Raw genomic sequence first — 16,701 nt, forward strand, 5'->3', positions numbered from 1 at the left:
AAGTGTTACAACTCACAACAAAAATAAGCAAAGTCATAAGATACAAGGAAAATGTAAAAAAAACAATTGTATTATATATATATATATATATATATGCTAGACTGCCCAGAGTTCCACACAGCTCTAGACACCAGCTATGGGTTTCTTGGGTGGTGTGGGCAGGGGTACATACCCAGCATTGAATAAAAGCATGAGCTGTTGTTTGTATTTATACTACTCAAGGTCAGTCATAGTGCATTCACACTGCTCATTGACCCTGTTGGCGATTTGTAATAGTGTGGCTTTGGCATTTCACACAGAAACTATTTGGGGGTTCTGCCCAGCAGATCTAGAAGCTTGCTGCATACCACATTTAGCCACAGATACCATTTTCAGGGTTCCAAAAATGGAGCCAGTATGAGCTGGTTTACTTCCCTGATTCTTTCCCAACATTTTCTCAGTGACCTTTAAAAATTACCGGAACAGATACATAATCCCAGAATGAAGCAGTAAAGCCATTTAATATGACTAAGATAGATACATAAATCTGGTCATCACTCAAGTGGCCTCAGCAGTCCTTAGAATCCCACTAAAGGGCATAAGCCTAGGGTAGAGGAGATTAAATAACTAAACTTACGTAAAGCCAAGGAAGTGCCTGACACTGTTAGCCATGAAGCTGTTAACTACACAGCTGTGTAAAACCAACATGGAAGAGAAGGATGGACTTTGGAAACGAAAGGAATAAAAATCCAAATATTTCTCACCTTGCATTTTTTCACATACAAACCCATAGCCTTCCTTTCCACAGTCTTCAAAATACCATTTTCCAGTGAAATGAAAATTGGGATTACTTGAGAGCAAGGCACAGAGAGGAATGTGTTTCTGAACTTCAGTGGTATTGTGATTTGGAATCTTTAAAATAATACATATTATCAAAAGTATGATAACATATAGCATTATTATAACATTAAAATTTGTATTAAGAACATTATTTTTAAAATTACGACACCATTATTTCTTTATTTGCATTTAATAAAGTTATTCACAAGTCATTGCATAACCTACAAAATAAACAATTATTGTGATGAGTAAAGTAATTATATATATGGAACACATAAAATTATATCAAATTACATTAAAATTAATGTATTAATGACAAACTAATATAAAGTTATACCTACAAAATACAAGAAATAAAAAAGCTTTAATAAACAAGTCTTGAATAAAATATCTTGCCAAAGTGATCTCTAAAAAATAAATCTTAAAACTTACATTTATTGTATCAAATGGAGACCAGTTAGAATATACCACAGGCTTTCCATTTAGCCATGTTTCATAATCATCATTTTGTAAACCTATCCACACATTAGTGGTCTGGCCAAAAAGATTCATAGTAATGAAAGCTGAAAAGCAGGAATACATTATCTAATTTAATACTGCAGAAAGCATTTGGGTAATCACTGAATCCTATTTATAGGTATGATTATATTTAAATGACAGCAAAACATAATTATGAATCATTTGTAGGAATTTGTTACTTTATCCTTGTTAAGGTAATGCAGTTTCTTTCACTTTTGTTTTAGCTTAAATTGACAGAAATTAGCTGGATAACCTGAGATTTCATCATATCACTAACAAAACAATTTCCAGTGTTCATTAATTACCTTTCTAAACAAAAGAGGATTTACCTACTATATTTAAACTAAAGTATATAATTGTTTAAATATCAAATAAAAGCATGTAGGTAAATCTAAAGGGATCTAAAAATCATACCATGCAATTACATGTAGATTATACCTGAGACTCTTTTAGCCATTTTGAAATATAGGCCATAAATATGTCCTTATTCTTTCCACTGCTACTGGTAAGAGAAAAGGCTCCCAAACCCAGCAGTTTATAAGCAATGCAGCATACTAGCTTTTACAGATATCATGAAATAAAACCTATGAGTCAAACCGAAAATTTGTGTATCACCAGCAATACAGTATTTTAAATGTTGATTTGGGAATGTTAGTATTGGTGGGGGGATATTTTAATAAATACTTGAATAAAAATGGTTATCTTGGCCTGGTTGGATCTTGAGTACTCTACCTTGCTCCACTTCACTTTCAATGGCGACCAGGGTCCCTGCTTCTTCAGCACAGAAATGTTGAGCATGCGTCCAGTTCTTCCAACTGCTTGGGTCTTTGGGGATATTCAGCAAGAGGCACTATCAAAAAATGTCAAAACAAAACATTCATTTCTGTATTTTTCTAAGTGAATTAAAAATTTCCCAAAGACACTGAATATCAGTTTTGAAAATTCTTTATAATTTTCTTGGGCAGAAAGAACTCATTTTTCTTTCAACTCCTCCAAAGGTGTTACAGTAAAACAAAGAGGAGCAGCTTTCAGGGTGAGTTAATGACTTGCCTGCATTTGCAGCAGGCAGGAACAGAAGCAAGGATGAATTTTGTCATGTGAAATGTCAGAACAATGCCTTCAGCACAATGAAACGTAGTATTCTTCCTAAAAAAGAGCCACCCTGATTGCAAAGTTTACACTGGCACATTTAATCTAAAAAAAAAAACCAAAAAACAAACCATTCTGGGGGTGGCAATGAACAGCTTAGTTCAATTTTATTTACAAACACACTTCCTTGCTTTAAGTGAGAGAGAAATAATGGGGAGTCAAAGCACATCAGGTGTTTAAATTCACTAAGTACTTGAGTCAGCCATTTGGTCACTAAGTCTACTGGCAAGAGCCAGAGAAGAAAAATAAATGATTCCAGTGGGATAGAAAGCAAGGGTATGATTAAAGAAACCTGGAAGAAGTAGAAATGAAGGGGAAGGTTGGCCATCAATGTTAAAGGGAACACAAAAAAGGTTGTGGAATTTGGTAATAAAAGTTGAGTGTTATGCAGGAGAGAATCACGTCTGTATCATGGCAGAGGTTTCCTTTCTTTTCTTTTTTTTTTTTGAGATGGAGTCTCGCTCATGTCGCCCAGGCTGGAGTGCAGTGGTGAGATCTTGGCTCACTGCAACCTCCGCCTCCTGGGTTCAAGTGATTCTCCCGCCTCAGCCTCCTGAGTAGCTGGGACTACCCATGCGTGCCACCACGCCTGGCTAGTTTTTGTATTTTTAGTAGAGAGGAGGTTTCACCATGTTGGCCAGGATGGTCTTGATCTCTTGAGCCTATGATCCACCCGCCTTGACCTCCCAAAGAGCTGGGATTACAGGTGTGAGCCACTGTGCCCAGCCGCAGAGGTTTCTTTCTTATGGGATGGGATGAGAAATAGAATGATACATAGTTGACAGGACAGGCAGGGTTAAAGATGAGTTAGTTTGTTTTTCCCCGAAAGTTCAATGAAATTTAAGAATGTTGGTAGGACCAGATGGAGTTAGGTGAGAGGAAAAGATAGAAGAGAAAGGTTATAATGGGTCAGGCAAAATTCCAGAGAGGTCAGGAGAAACTTTATGCAAAGGATAATTCATCTGGAATTGCTGGGGATTCTTCTCTCATATTCAATTCTCTCATCAGTGAACACAGACAACCAGAGTGATCGATAGGTCAGATCCTAAGATCTTGCCACTGAGAAAAACCCAGCTACGGGATAATTCTAGGTTAGCATGGAAGCCTACACTTGAACAAGCATCCTTTCCTATCTTATTTTGGAATGGTATCTGATATAGTTTGGATGTCTGTCCCCTCCAAATCTCATGTTGAAATGTAATTCCCAGTGTTGAAGGTGAGGCCTGGTGGGAGGTGATTGGATCATGGGGCAGATCCCTCACGAAGGCTTAGGACCATCCCCTAGGTTATGAATGAGTTCTCAGTTCACGCGAGATCTGATTGTTCAAAAGTCTGGAACCTCCTCCCACCTCACCTTCTTGCTCATGCTCTTGCCATGTGACATGCTGGTTCCCTGTTACCTTCCGCTATGATTGTGAGCTCCCTGAGGCCCTCACCAGGAGCAGGTGCCGGCACCATGCTTTTTGTACAGCGTGTGGAACTGTAAGTCAAAATAAATCTATTTTCTTTATCAGTTACCCAGTCTCAGATATTCCTTTACAGAAATGCAAGACTGGTCTAACACAATATCTTTCCCCATCATTCTTTAATTTCCAAATTTGTCGGTTCTCCACCCCTTCCCCATCATCATATACCCTTTAAAAGCAGAGAGACTCTTACTCCTCTTTGAACATCACACCAGAGAAGTTCCCTGGTAAACATTTATTAAGCAAAATAAAAGCCAACAAACCTTAAAATGGTTGTCAAATGACATTGTCAGGCATTCTAAATTTAGCTCAGTGGTTCTCCAACAGGACAATTTTGCCCCTCATGGTATATTTTGATAATGCCTGCAGATTTTTTTCATTTTTACAGTTGGGGAGAAGATTGCTATTGGCAACTAGTGGGTAGAGACCAAGGATACTGCTAACCATTTGCAAAGCACAGGTCAAGTCAGTCTTCCAAAAGAAAGAATTATCCAGCCCCAAATGTCAATAGTGCAAGGTAATTCTTTTTAAAACTCAGTCCTGATCATGTCACCCTTTAGTTTAAACCCTTCAGGAATTTTCCACTGCTCTTAGGATAAAAACTGGAAACCCTGAACTAGCTTGAAGTTGAGTTGCCAACTAAGAGAGAAAATACATTTTCAATTCTTCTGGTCCTTTTTGTCTTGTTTGCCTCACAAAGAAACTGAATTGGCTTTCAAGGAGTTTAATTTTATAACAACTATCCTTTTATCTATTTCCTTTCACTTTGCCTCTTTCCTCTAATTACAAATTCTAAAGAGTGGCACATATTAATTATTGGGAAGTCTTATCATTTAATGTGAATTCACCTTGTGTTCAGATAGTTACACTAACGAACCATTCATAAATACCAATGAACCTCATTGGTTCAACTAGCTCAATAAATCTCTCCAGAAAAACACCCCCCTCTGCTTCCTCTATGTTTGCCTCAGCCAGGATTTACTAGCTTGACTAGGGAAGTGTGGCCTCCCATTACCATGACTTCATTGGTTCTAAAAATATAACATATTTACTAACACACTCCGAAATTGTGTCATTAATAATTAAGGCAAAGCAGCAAGATGAAATGCAGCATCCTTAATTAACAATTGTTTACTTACTAATTTGTAAAATGTGATCAAGTTTAATGCATCCCTGATTATTACTGTGAATTAAGGGGGTCCTACTCTATTCTAAATGGACTTTCAATATAAAATTCTTTTTTGTCTCAAAATCATTTCTAGCTCAATATTTGAAAATGAAATTCAGTTCCCTCCAAACTTGGTCCTTTCCCAGTGTTCTACTCACAATGAATGGCATGGTCAGTATGCACTTATACACATATAAGAAGCCTGAAGCCTCAGAGGCATCCTCACCCTCCCACTCCATCTCCCCAACAGCCATACCATTTAGACATCTCATTTCCCAAAAAGTCCCCTCACCCAACCCCCATTCCCACTGCCTCATGATCTCTGCCACCACCATCTTAGCCCAGGCTACTAATTCTTGCCTGCACTACAGCAATAGTTTCCTAACTGCCCTTGCCTTTCTCACACTTGCCCTTCTCCCATATATCCTTGGCACTGTACCTAGAGTAACTTTTTAAAATTTGGTCCTGGTCACGTCCTTCTTTAGTTTTTAACCCATCAAGAGTTTCCCATTGCTCTTAGGATAGAGGCCAGTAGTCCAATACGGTATCACCCTTTCCACTTCTTTTGTCTCACCTTCCACCACTCTAGTTCTTTATGCTTCCTTTAGTTTCTTAAATGTCATACTCCCCGCTTGCTGCAGGACCTTAGCACATGCGGCTCCCCCTATTTTTAATGTTCCTTGCCTTTCTGACCACTTCAGTCATGTCCTCTGGCTATACACTTTTCTAGAACCACATAACTTTCCCTCATCACAGACACCACAATTTTAAATTAAACAGCCATTTTCCTGATTGATTTACTAATGTTTGTTCTCCCTCTAATGTGTAAGAGAAGGGGCTGTTTCTGTTTTTCCTCACCACTGAATTCCCGACATCCAGCATAGTCCAATGAATGAATGAATGAAGTGCTCCAATTTGAGTAAATTCCAAAAAGAGGTGAGACTATTCTTAAAGAAAAACTATGTTATGCACAAAATCAAATATTGATTAATCCCAAACTAGACAGTGGAAAGCAGCCATTACCACTCAATCCAGGTCTTGAATAAAAATATGTAAGTAGAAGCACAAGAGTTAATCACACACACACACTTAGAATTTCTTCCTCCCACAGATCTGCTGGGACAAGTATCTTATATGACTCACTCTTCCTGGGTTAACCCCTGGTCAAACCTGTTCTACATTGTCAAACACAGAGAAAACTATTTATGGGACATCAGAAAAGATGCTTAATTTCTGTGTATCTCAGTTTTGAAAACTCTAAAAGGTGGTAAATTTGTCAACAAAGTGGGATTTTTTTTTTCCTTAGAAATAACCAATAAAAATTGGTCCTAGGAAATTCACAAACAAGAAGCAAAGTTTAATGGGACATAATATATTGGAACTCATTTCAGAACTGTAAAGTAAAGAAGGTCCATCATTGTTATCTCCCAGTTTTCCTTCTGTAACTTTATCTGTTAATAGGGAAAAATTATCCCACTTCTCTCAGCTATCAACTCTCCTATTAGCAGTTTTTCTAATAATCTGATAAACCCACCTGTTTCAAGGTGTAGATGACAGATGAGGCAATCTCAAAAATATTTCCCTTTTAAAAATAAAGGAAAGTGTTGAGACAAAGGAGTGAAACTCCAGTGGTGGAATTTTAGGCATTAATGTGCAGGGGAAGGCACTGTGGGTGGGGAGACATGCATGGTGACTCTGACATTGTGCCAGGTGAATTGCCACCTACTCATGAAGCCTGCTGTGATGATATCCTTTGCAATCAAATTCTCCTAATGCGCTGAAGAAAGAGTTGTGGAACTATGACTGTTGAATTGCCTGGCAAATGTTGGCTACACATTAGAATAACTGAGGGAGCTTTTAAAAAATATGGATGCCTGGATCCCATGCAGATCAACTAAATCAGAATCTTCAGGACGTCTCCTGCACCTTGATGTTTTTAAAAAGCTCACCTGCTGATTCTAAATACTTGACCAGGGCTGAAAACTACTGATCTAGCTGTTAGTTATCAATAATTTTTTTTTTTTTATAGAACTTTGAGCTACATGAGGGTGTTTTAATCATGCCCCAGGGCTAGCTTCAGAAAGCACCTCCTCTCCCCGCCATTCTCATGCATGTATTTATTCCTTTCTATTCCTTTCCTGGGAAGCATTCACTTGCTCTTTTGCCCTGGGTCTGCTCCACCATCACTACCACCATTCCCATAGATACACACTCTCTACATATGCACAGGAAGATACATGGGATGGAGCTGAACTGTGTGGGTAAAAATCAAGTTTGGGGGAAGGACAATAGCAAAAGGCTGAACCAGAAACAACTATTCCATGTTTCTAAGAATTATTTATCAAATGCTAAGGATTTGACTTGTCATTAATTTCCTTAAAATATCCTCTTTTAATCTTAGAAGAAAACCTGGGCAATACCATTCAGGACATAGGCATGGGCAAAGACTTCATGTCTAAAACACCAAAAGCAATGGCAACAAAAGCCAAAATAGACAAATGGGATCTAATTAAACTAAAGAGCTTCTGCACTGCAAAAGAAACTATCATCAGAGTAAACAGACAACCTACAGAATGGGAGAAAATTTTTGCAATCTATCCATCTGACAAAGGGCTAATATCCAGAATCCTAAAGAACTTCAACAAATTTACAAGAAAAAAACAAACAACCCCATCAAAAAGTGGGTAAAGGAGATGAACAGACACTTCTCAAAAGGAGACATTATGCAGTCAACAGACATATGAAAAAATGCTCATCATCATTAGTCATTAGAGAAACGCAAATCAAAACCGCAATGAGATACCATGTCACGCCAGTTAGAATGGCGATCATTAAAAGGTCAGGAAACAACAGATGCTGGAGAGGATGTGGAGAAATAAGAACACTTTTACACTGTTGGTGGGAGTGTAAATTAGTTCAACCTTTGTGGAAGACAGTGTGGTGATTCCTCAAGGATCTAGAACTAGAAATACCATTTGACCCAGCAATCCCATTACTGGGTATATACCCAAGAGATTATAAATAATTCTACTATAAAGACACATGCACACGTATGTTTATTGCAGCACTATTCACAATAGCAAAGACTTGGAACCAACCCAAATGTCCATCAATGATAGACTGGATAAAGAAAATGTGGCACATAAACACCATGGAATACTATGCAGCCATAAAAACGGATGAGCTCATGTCCTTTGCAGGGACATGGATGAAGCTGGAAACCATTATTCTCAGCAAACTATCACAAGAACAGAAAACCAAACACTGCATGTTCTCACTCATAAGTGGGAGTTTAACAGTGAGAACACATGGACCTAGGGAAGAGAACATCACACACCGGGGACTGTTGGGGGGTGGGGGACTAGGTGAGGGATAACATTAGGAGAAATACCTAATGTAGATGATGGGTTGATGGGTGCAGCAAACCACCATGGCATGTGTATACCTATGTAACAAAATTGCATGTTCTACACATGTACCCCAGAACTTAAAGTATATTAAAAAATCCTATTTTACACATGAGAGGAGGCATGAGTTAGTAACTAGAGCAGTGTGTTCATGCTTTGGGGTTGTTCACTATCTGTACCAGAAATGTGATTTGGAGATTAGCTAGGCACTCCTTTATGCCTGTTCCCTAGAGACCATGCCAGGATACACTTGTTCTAACAGTTGTGAAAAACTAATTGTCACATACTGGAGTGAATTCAAAATGGATCAACAGCCTAAATATAAATGCTAAAACCATAAAGCTCTTAGACAAACACACAGGGGCAAATCTTCATGACCTTGGATTTGGCAGTGAATTCTTAAGTATGATACCAAAAGCACAAGTGACAAAACAAAAAGTAGATAATTGGAAACTTTTGTGCATCAAAGGACATTATCAAGAAGGTTAAAAGACAAGCTACAGAATGAAGGAAAATATTTATAAACATATATTAGATAGGGGTTTAATATTTAGAATATATAAGGCATTCCTATAACTCAACAATAAAAGGCAAATGATCCAATTTAAAAATGGACAAAGGGCTTTAATAGACATTTTTCCAAAGAAGATAAACAAATGGCTAAGAAGCACATGAAAAGATGAAAAGATGCTCAACTTCATCAGATAATAGAGAAATGCAAATAAAAATCACAATGAAATAACACTTAACATGCTCTAGGATGGACATATAATAGCCAGTGTTGGCAAGGATGTGGAGAAATTGAAACCCTCACACACAGCTAGCAGGATTGTAAAATGGTTTGGTCGCTGTGGAAGAACATTTGTCAGTTCCTCAAACAGCTTACTACTGAGTTACCATATGACCCAGCAATTCTATTCATAGGTATACACTCAAAAGAATTGAAAATAGGGACTCAAACAGAGACTTAGACACCAAAGTTCATTGAAGCATTATTTACAATAGTCAAAAGGTGAAAACAACCCAAGTGTCCATCAACAGATGAATGAATAAACAAAATGTGCAATATTCACACACACACACACACACACACACACACACACACACACAAACACACGCCCATGCCACACAGGAATATTATTCAGCCACAAGAAGGAATGAAATTTTGATATATGCTAAAACTCAAATGAACCTTGAAAACATCATGCGAATAGGCCAGACACAAGGACAAATATTGTATGAGTTTGCTAATACGAAATATCTAGAATAGGCACATTCATGGAGATAGAGAATAGATTAGAGGTTACCAGGGGATGGGGAACAGGAAGTTAGTGCTTAATGGTTACAGAGTTTCCGTTTGGGATAGTGAGAATATTTTGGAAATAGAGATGATGGTTATATAACATTGTGCATATAATTAATGCCATTGAATTGTACACTTGACAATGGTTAAAATGGCAAATTTTATGTCACATTATTTATGACCATAAAAATGCTTTAAAAAATTAATTGCCAAAGGTTTTAATAAAAGACTTAGTAATACTCAGTGTCTTATTGAATATTATCTACAAGTTTCTCATACTGAAATGTGAAAATAATTTATATCTGGTAGCAAGATTTTATAGTTTCAGAAAATAGGAAGTATACAGAAAGTATCAATGATTAAAAAACAGTGTACCTCAATACTATCATAAAGTTTTAGAGTGCAATTACACCACTCTAGAAAATATCTCACAGTGCTGCTGAGCTCATTGTATCATGGGGCTAAGCTGATACGGCAACTCTTGTTTAAAAAAATATTATTAAAGACTTCATGTTTTAAAGAGCAGTTTTAGGTTCACAGCAAAGTTAAGAGGAAGGTAAAGGTACAACTTTGGGAGGCCGAGGCTGGCGGATCACCTGAGGTCAGGAGTTCGAGACCAGCCTGGCCAACATGGTGTAATCCCGTTTCTACTAAAAATACGAAAATTAGTCGGGCGTGTTGGCAGGCACCTGTAACCCCAGCTACTTGGGAGGCTGAGGCAAGAGAATCACTTGAACCTGGGAGGTGAAGGTTGCAGTGAGCCGAGATCATGCCACTGCACTCCAGCCTGGGTGACAGAGTGACAGTCTGTCTCACACACACACACACACACACACACACACACACACACAAAAGGAAAGTATGGAGATTTCCCATACATTCCCTGATCCACACATACACAGCCTCCCCCATTATCAACATATCCTATTACCCCAGAATGGTACATCTGTTACAATCGATGAACCTGCATTAACACATCATAACCACCCAAAGTCCATAGTTTACATTAGGGTTCATTCTTTGTGTTGTACATTCTATGAGTTTGTACAAATGTCTAATGACATGCATCCACCATTGTGGTATCATACAGAGAATTTTCACTGCCCTAAGAATCTTCCACAACTTCATCCTTCCCTCCCTGCAACACCTGGCAACCACTGATCTTTTTACCGTCTCTCTAGTTTTGTCTTTTCCAGAATGTCATATAGTTGGAATCATATGGTATTGTAGGCTTTTCAGATTGGCTTCTTTCACTTAGTAATATGAATTTAAGTTTCCTCCATGTGTTTTAAAGACTTGATAGCTAATTTCTTTTTAGCACTGAGTAATATTCCATTGTGTGGTTGTACCAGTTCATTCATTCACCTACTAGGGACATCTTAATTGTTTCCAAGTTTTGGCAATTAAGAATAAAGATGTTATAAATATCCATGGACAGGTTTTAACGTGTACATAAGTTTTCAACTCCTTTGGGTAAATACCAAGGAGTGTGATTGCTGGATCAAATGGTAGAAGTATGTTTAGTTTTGTAAGAAACTGCCAAACTGTCTTCCACAGTGGCTGTACCTTTCTGCATTCCCACCAGGAGTGAATGAGAGCTCCTGTTGTTCGGCTTCCTTGCCAGTATGTAGTGTTGTCAGTGCTATGGATGTGGGCCGTTCTAGTAGCTGTGTAGTGGCAAATCACTCATTGTTGTTTTAATTTGCATTTCTGGAGTAGCAGTCCTCAAGTGCCAATGTGAAGTGGCAGGCGTAGGAAGGGGGCAAGACCACCAGACTCAGGGTCAGAAAACAAAAAGTGTGTCTTGGTCTGATGCTTATTCACTGTGAAGTTTCAGAAAAGTCACACAATTTTGTTAGCATCTGTCTTCTCATATGTAAAATGAGGATAGTAATTCTACATATTTTAAAAATTCAGTGATACAAGAAATACACATAAAATCAATTAGCTAAGAGGGGAAGTAACTCAAATGTCCACCAATGGATGAATGGATAAACAAAATGTAGTCTATCCATCCAATGGAATATTGTCCAACCGTCAAAAGGAAGTCCTATCACATGCCAGTGTTGATGAACCTTGAGGGCATTATGCTAAGTGAAATAAGCCAGTCACAAAAAGGCAAATACTGTCTGATTCCACTTACATGAGGTATTTAAAGTAGTCAAATTCAAAGACACAGAAAGTAGAACAGTAGTTGCCAAGGGGTTCGGGCTAGGAAGAACAGGGAGTCGTTTAATGGGTAGAGTTTCAGTTTTGTAAGATGGAAAAGGCCTGGAGATTTTTTGAATGACAGTGTGAGTATATGATACTTAACACTAGTAAACAGTAAACAAAAATGGCTAGAATGGTGAATTTTATATTGTATTTACCAGAAATTAAAAAAATTAAAAATCAGTGCCAAATATCTAGTGGGTACTCAATGAATGTGTGAAAAACCCAAGCAACCTCATTTCTCAAATTAACAATGGGAGGAAGATCACAAAAGAGAAAGGCCTGCCAATATAACTGAACACTTAGATTAAAAATGGGCTGTCCACAATTGAAGAGGAATTTCATATTAGCATATGAAATGATGACACAGTTTGGGTTTTTTAATTTTCTAAGAGTTAAACAATTATAATTTGGGATGCATTTTAATTACTTCCACCTAAGGCCTATAAAGTTATTTTATTATAAAATATGAGGAGTGGAGGGAAAGCCTAGGCCTTAATTGAAGGCAGCATCAGAAATAATAAATCTGGTTTAAAATATCCCCACTGGCAATTTCTTTTTCTTAATTCAAATCTGCATGGAAGCACCAGCTTTATGAGGTTCCAGATGACATTGACCAAGCTAAGTTATTAGTCCCTCAATTCACTAGTGGGCAGAGCTGTATGCCAGCTCCAGGCAAGGAAAACACAAGAGTAGGAGTTGGAGTCTGGGTCCTCTGAAATTTACAGCTTATTTGGGAGCAGAACCTAGACACACAGGCATGCAGGCACATACATACACATGTGCACACACACGCACACACATGAGCGCACACACACATGCATACATACATATGTCACACCTAATGGAACATTCATACAGCACAATAAATGACTATGCCAATGGTAAAACTGAGTATAGAAATGAGGGGCAGTATCCAGGCTGTTTTTGACAAAAATTTTTTGTTCCAAAAGATTTGTTACTAAATGGAAAACTCAAATTTCTTGAAAATTTCTTGAAAATAGTGACAAAAAAATTCCAGGTCCTATGGTCAACTCACAGCTTTTAAAAGTCACTTCCACTTTTTGAACACTTTCCAAAATTAGTGTCTACAAAAGAGAAACAAAGGCATCTTTTGAAAAACAAGCTTACCTTATAGTTAAAATATAGCCATCCTTTGGGACACGTTCCATGTTGTTTCGGTGTATCTTTCTTTTTCTCTATGAGCCAAACCTTTTTTCGCTTACAGATACTAGGCATAGAAACTGAACACTCTTCACTACCCCAGAGTCCTGGAGGAGAAAATGGGTTAGAAATGGTTTAGAAACAACGGCAATTCTTTGAAGGCATTCTCTATTGATTGCTATTTTTATGACTGCTATGGTTTTTCATAATGTATTTTTTAAAATCTAGAAACTGAACTAAACTACTGATGATAGATTTCTCTAGGGACAACAGTTAACTGGGCAAGGGGCCAAATCAGTAATTTTAATTTAAGAATGTAGAAATTTCACAAATTAAAAAAATCTAAATAAATACTGCAATTTGAATCATAGAACTGATTAAAATCTTAAGAGTATTTGACTTGTGTAGCAAAAGAATACTTCGTAGGGTAACAATTTCATTTTAAAACCTTCAACTTCAATGTACAGAGAGGAAAAGATTCTAAAACAGTAGATAATTTCTACTTTATAATTCTTTAGAAAATATAATAATTTAGAAAAATTAACTCAAGAACTTCCAAGAAAATAGCATTTCTTAACACTGACCCTTAAATAAAACAGACTCACATATAGACTTGTCTTCAGTAAGATATATCCTCAAATCCTCAGCCTCTGACAAACTGACTGCTTCTTTTTTAAAATTTAGAAGAGCTATATTTTCAGAATAAAGATTATAGAATGCATTGTATTGGCATCCAAGTCATAAATTCTAGAACAGGGCAGAATGCATGCCAATTGCAAGGACAGGCTCAGTTTTCTAGATTAGGAATATGAGCCCAAAAGATGTTGGCATTTTGAAGGAGGGGCTGGAATGCTATTTTCAATGCAGATTAGCTGCTATTCTCCCAGACTCTCAAAACAGTCCTTTCTGTAGGCTGTTGTGACACCTGCTGGTAAAAGCAAGCTGATTAACCACATGGATTTTCCTTTCCTAACTCTCTGCAGAGGCCCTCACACCCAAAATTATTTTCCATGTTTATCCCTCTCCTGGTCTGGGGCACAGGTTAGTTATGAATCTGTTAGAGTAACGGATATCATTATCTTTTATTGGTTAGAAAGAAGGGGAATGAGTGGACCATCAACCTAACTACACTGCACTGAGAAAGAGAATTAAAAAAACCAGTCTTCAACCTAAATGTGCTTCTAAATCCAACTTGCAAACAGTTGCCATTCTAAAGCAGGCAACGATTGATGCCAGGTATTAAAAGAAAAAAAGAATACTGACTTGAATCAAAACATTTATTAAATAGGACAATGGAAGTAAATTTCACAGATGTTAAAGTTCTGGTCCATTATAAATTGCATATAGGAATAGATTTTTTTTTTAAGTGCTTCCATTGAAATGTCATAGGGAAAAGTATTTGTCAGGCATTTTCTTTTTTAACAGTTTTATTGGGCCCATTTCTGGTGCTGTTTTGATTTATGAGGAAGGACTTATTCAGATGTAAATTATTTACGAGAACATGAATACATGGACTGAACAGAAAAAATGTCCATCCTTAAGCCTTATGGCAGACAAAACTAACACATCAACTGAAAAGAGAAATAAACAGAAACTTCTCATGGAAATGATGCAAGGAAAAGACTTTAAGTCTCCTGAAAATTATCAGTTTGTATTATAAACCCAAAAATGGGTAAGTAAAATAACCTGTTATAGAAGAAATAAAGCCACATCTCTGGCTCTGATTGTTCACAGTTCTTTCTCTTCCTGTGTCCCAATTCTGGTATATCACTGGTGTTCCATCTCTCCAGCTGTGGGAAGATTAAAAATGTTAAGGTCTTCTCGTATTCTGCATGTCCAGTCTCCAACATCATTCTTAGCGTTCTGAAGTAGGGATTGAGGATATAATATTCTATTAAATTAAAAAAAATACTTATATGGAGCATAGTGCCTATAGTTAACAATATTGTATCATATACTTAAAATTTTTCTAAGGGAGTAGATATTTTTTTGAGATGGAGTCTCACTCTGTCACCCAGGCTGAGTGCAGTGGCACGATCTCGGCTCACTGCAGCCTCTGCCTCTTAGGTTCAAGTGACTCTCCTGCCTTAGCCCCCTCAAGTAGCTGGGACTACAGGTGTGCATCACACCACGCCCGGCTAATTTTTGTATTTTTAGTAGAGATGGGGTTTCTCCATGTTGGCCTGGTGTCGAACTCCTGACCTAAGGCGATCCACCTACCTTGGCCTCCCAAAGTGCTGGGATTACAGGTGTCAACCACCATGCCCAGCTAAGAGGGTAGATTTTATGTCGTGTTCTCATCACAAAAATGAATGAATTAGTGAATAAATAAATAAATGAACAGAGCAGGAGAGAAAGCTTTTGGAAGTGATGGATATGTTTATGGCTAGATTGTCGTGATGGTTTCATAAGTGTATTCTTTAAAAACTTCTCACGTCTTTGCTAGAGAAGTGAAAATTTATAAGTTAATGTTTGAAGGGTATTCAACAAATTGATCACCAAAATTGAATCCAATCATTCTGCAAATAAAACCTGTCAAACAAAATTAAATGCAAATGAAACTAGGTTCATACCGAAATTCATCATTGGCTCTTTCTTCTTGAAGTCCAATCCACCAGCTCGCACCATACTTTGATAGCTATTAAAAGAAATTTAAAAGTCAGCATTTATTCTACTTGCTTTCCTTTTCACTATTAAGATTAATGGGGTTGCTGCTAGTGGCTTTCTATTCTTCAGTATTTTACCCAGTTATCTAAGGAAGAGTATACTAAGGCCTAGCATCTTGAGAAAACCTGAAACTTCATTATTCTAAAATATTCCCTCATCATTATGAAGAAAAACTGGAATCAAACATGGAAAATAATTTTAGTTTCATACAACTTGAAAAGTAATGTTTCTAACTCTCTAAGAAGGATTTAAAAAGTAATATCAGAAAATGAATTCATTTTCTGACAAAAATTTCTTGGCTTATCCTCTCAGTGATTTACCCTCTTGGTGATTTATAATTCATTGCATATGTCACATGTATTTGAAAAACAATTTAAGGTATCAAGTCATCATTAGTTGTAAAGATACTGATTTTAGGTATTAGTCTGATTGCTAAGCTTTAAACAGTATAAGCTTTCCTTCCCATTCAAATAGAGAGACACAATATAGGACAAAAGAATACTACAGAACGCCCAGTGTTTGACTACTAGAAAATTATCCTTTTGATGAATCATGTCCTTTGCAGGGACATGGATGAAGCTCAAAACCATGATTCTCAGCAAACTAACACAGGAACAGAAAACCAAACACCGCATGTCCTCACTCATAAGTGGGAGTTGAACAATGAGAACTCATGGACGCAAGGAGGGGAACATCACACACTGGGGCCTGTTGGGGGGCAGGGGGCTGGGGGAGGGATAACATTAGGAGAAATACCTAATGTAGAAGATGGGTTGATGGGTGCAGCAAACTACCATGGCACATATATACCTATGTAACAAACCTGCA

The 16,701-nt window shown here is 37.4% G+C and overlaps 1 protein-coding gene across 4 annotated transcripts in view; it reads right to left on the reverse strand.

Moving 5' to 3' along the window:
• PLA2R1 (phospholipase A2 receptor 1) overlaps positions 1-16,701 on the reverse strand; it is a 128,418-nt gene that overhangs the window by 21,942 nt on the left and 89,775 nt on the right. For all 4 annotated transcript variants that reach the window (XR_001884900.1, XM_017869139.1, XM_017869138.1 and 1 more), the window contains exons 18-23: positions 15,780-15,844; positions 14,893-14,996; positions 13,174-13,313; positions 2,071-2,188; positions 1,252-1,382; positions 744-891 (exon numbers count right to left, since the gene is read on the reverse strand). Coding sequence is in view for 3 of the 4 variants with exons in the window: in XM_017869139.1 (XP_017724628.1) it covers positions 744-891; positions 1,252-1,382; positions 2,071-2,188; positions 13,174-13,313; positions 14,893-14,996; positions 15,780-15,844 (706 nt within the window). In the remaining variant the exon portion in view is untranslated. The remainder of the gene's footprint in view (positions 1-743; positions 892-1,251; positions 1,383-2,070; positions 2,189-13,173; positions 13,314-14,892; positions 14,997-15,779; positions 15,845-16,701) is intronic.

The sequence above is a fragment of the Rhinopithecus bieti genome, unplaced genomic scaffold (genome assembly GCF_001698545.2).
Source record: "Rhinopithecus bieti isolate Rb0 unplaced genomic scaffold, ASM169854v2 scaffold_4600, whole genome shotgun sequence".
Lineage (NCBI taxonomy): Eukaryota > Metazoa > Chordata > Mammalia > Primates > Cercopithecidae > Rhinopithecus > Rhinopithecus bieti.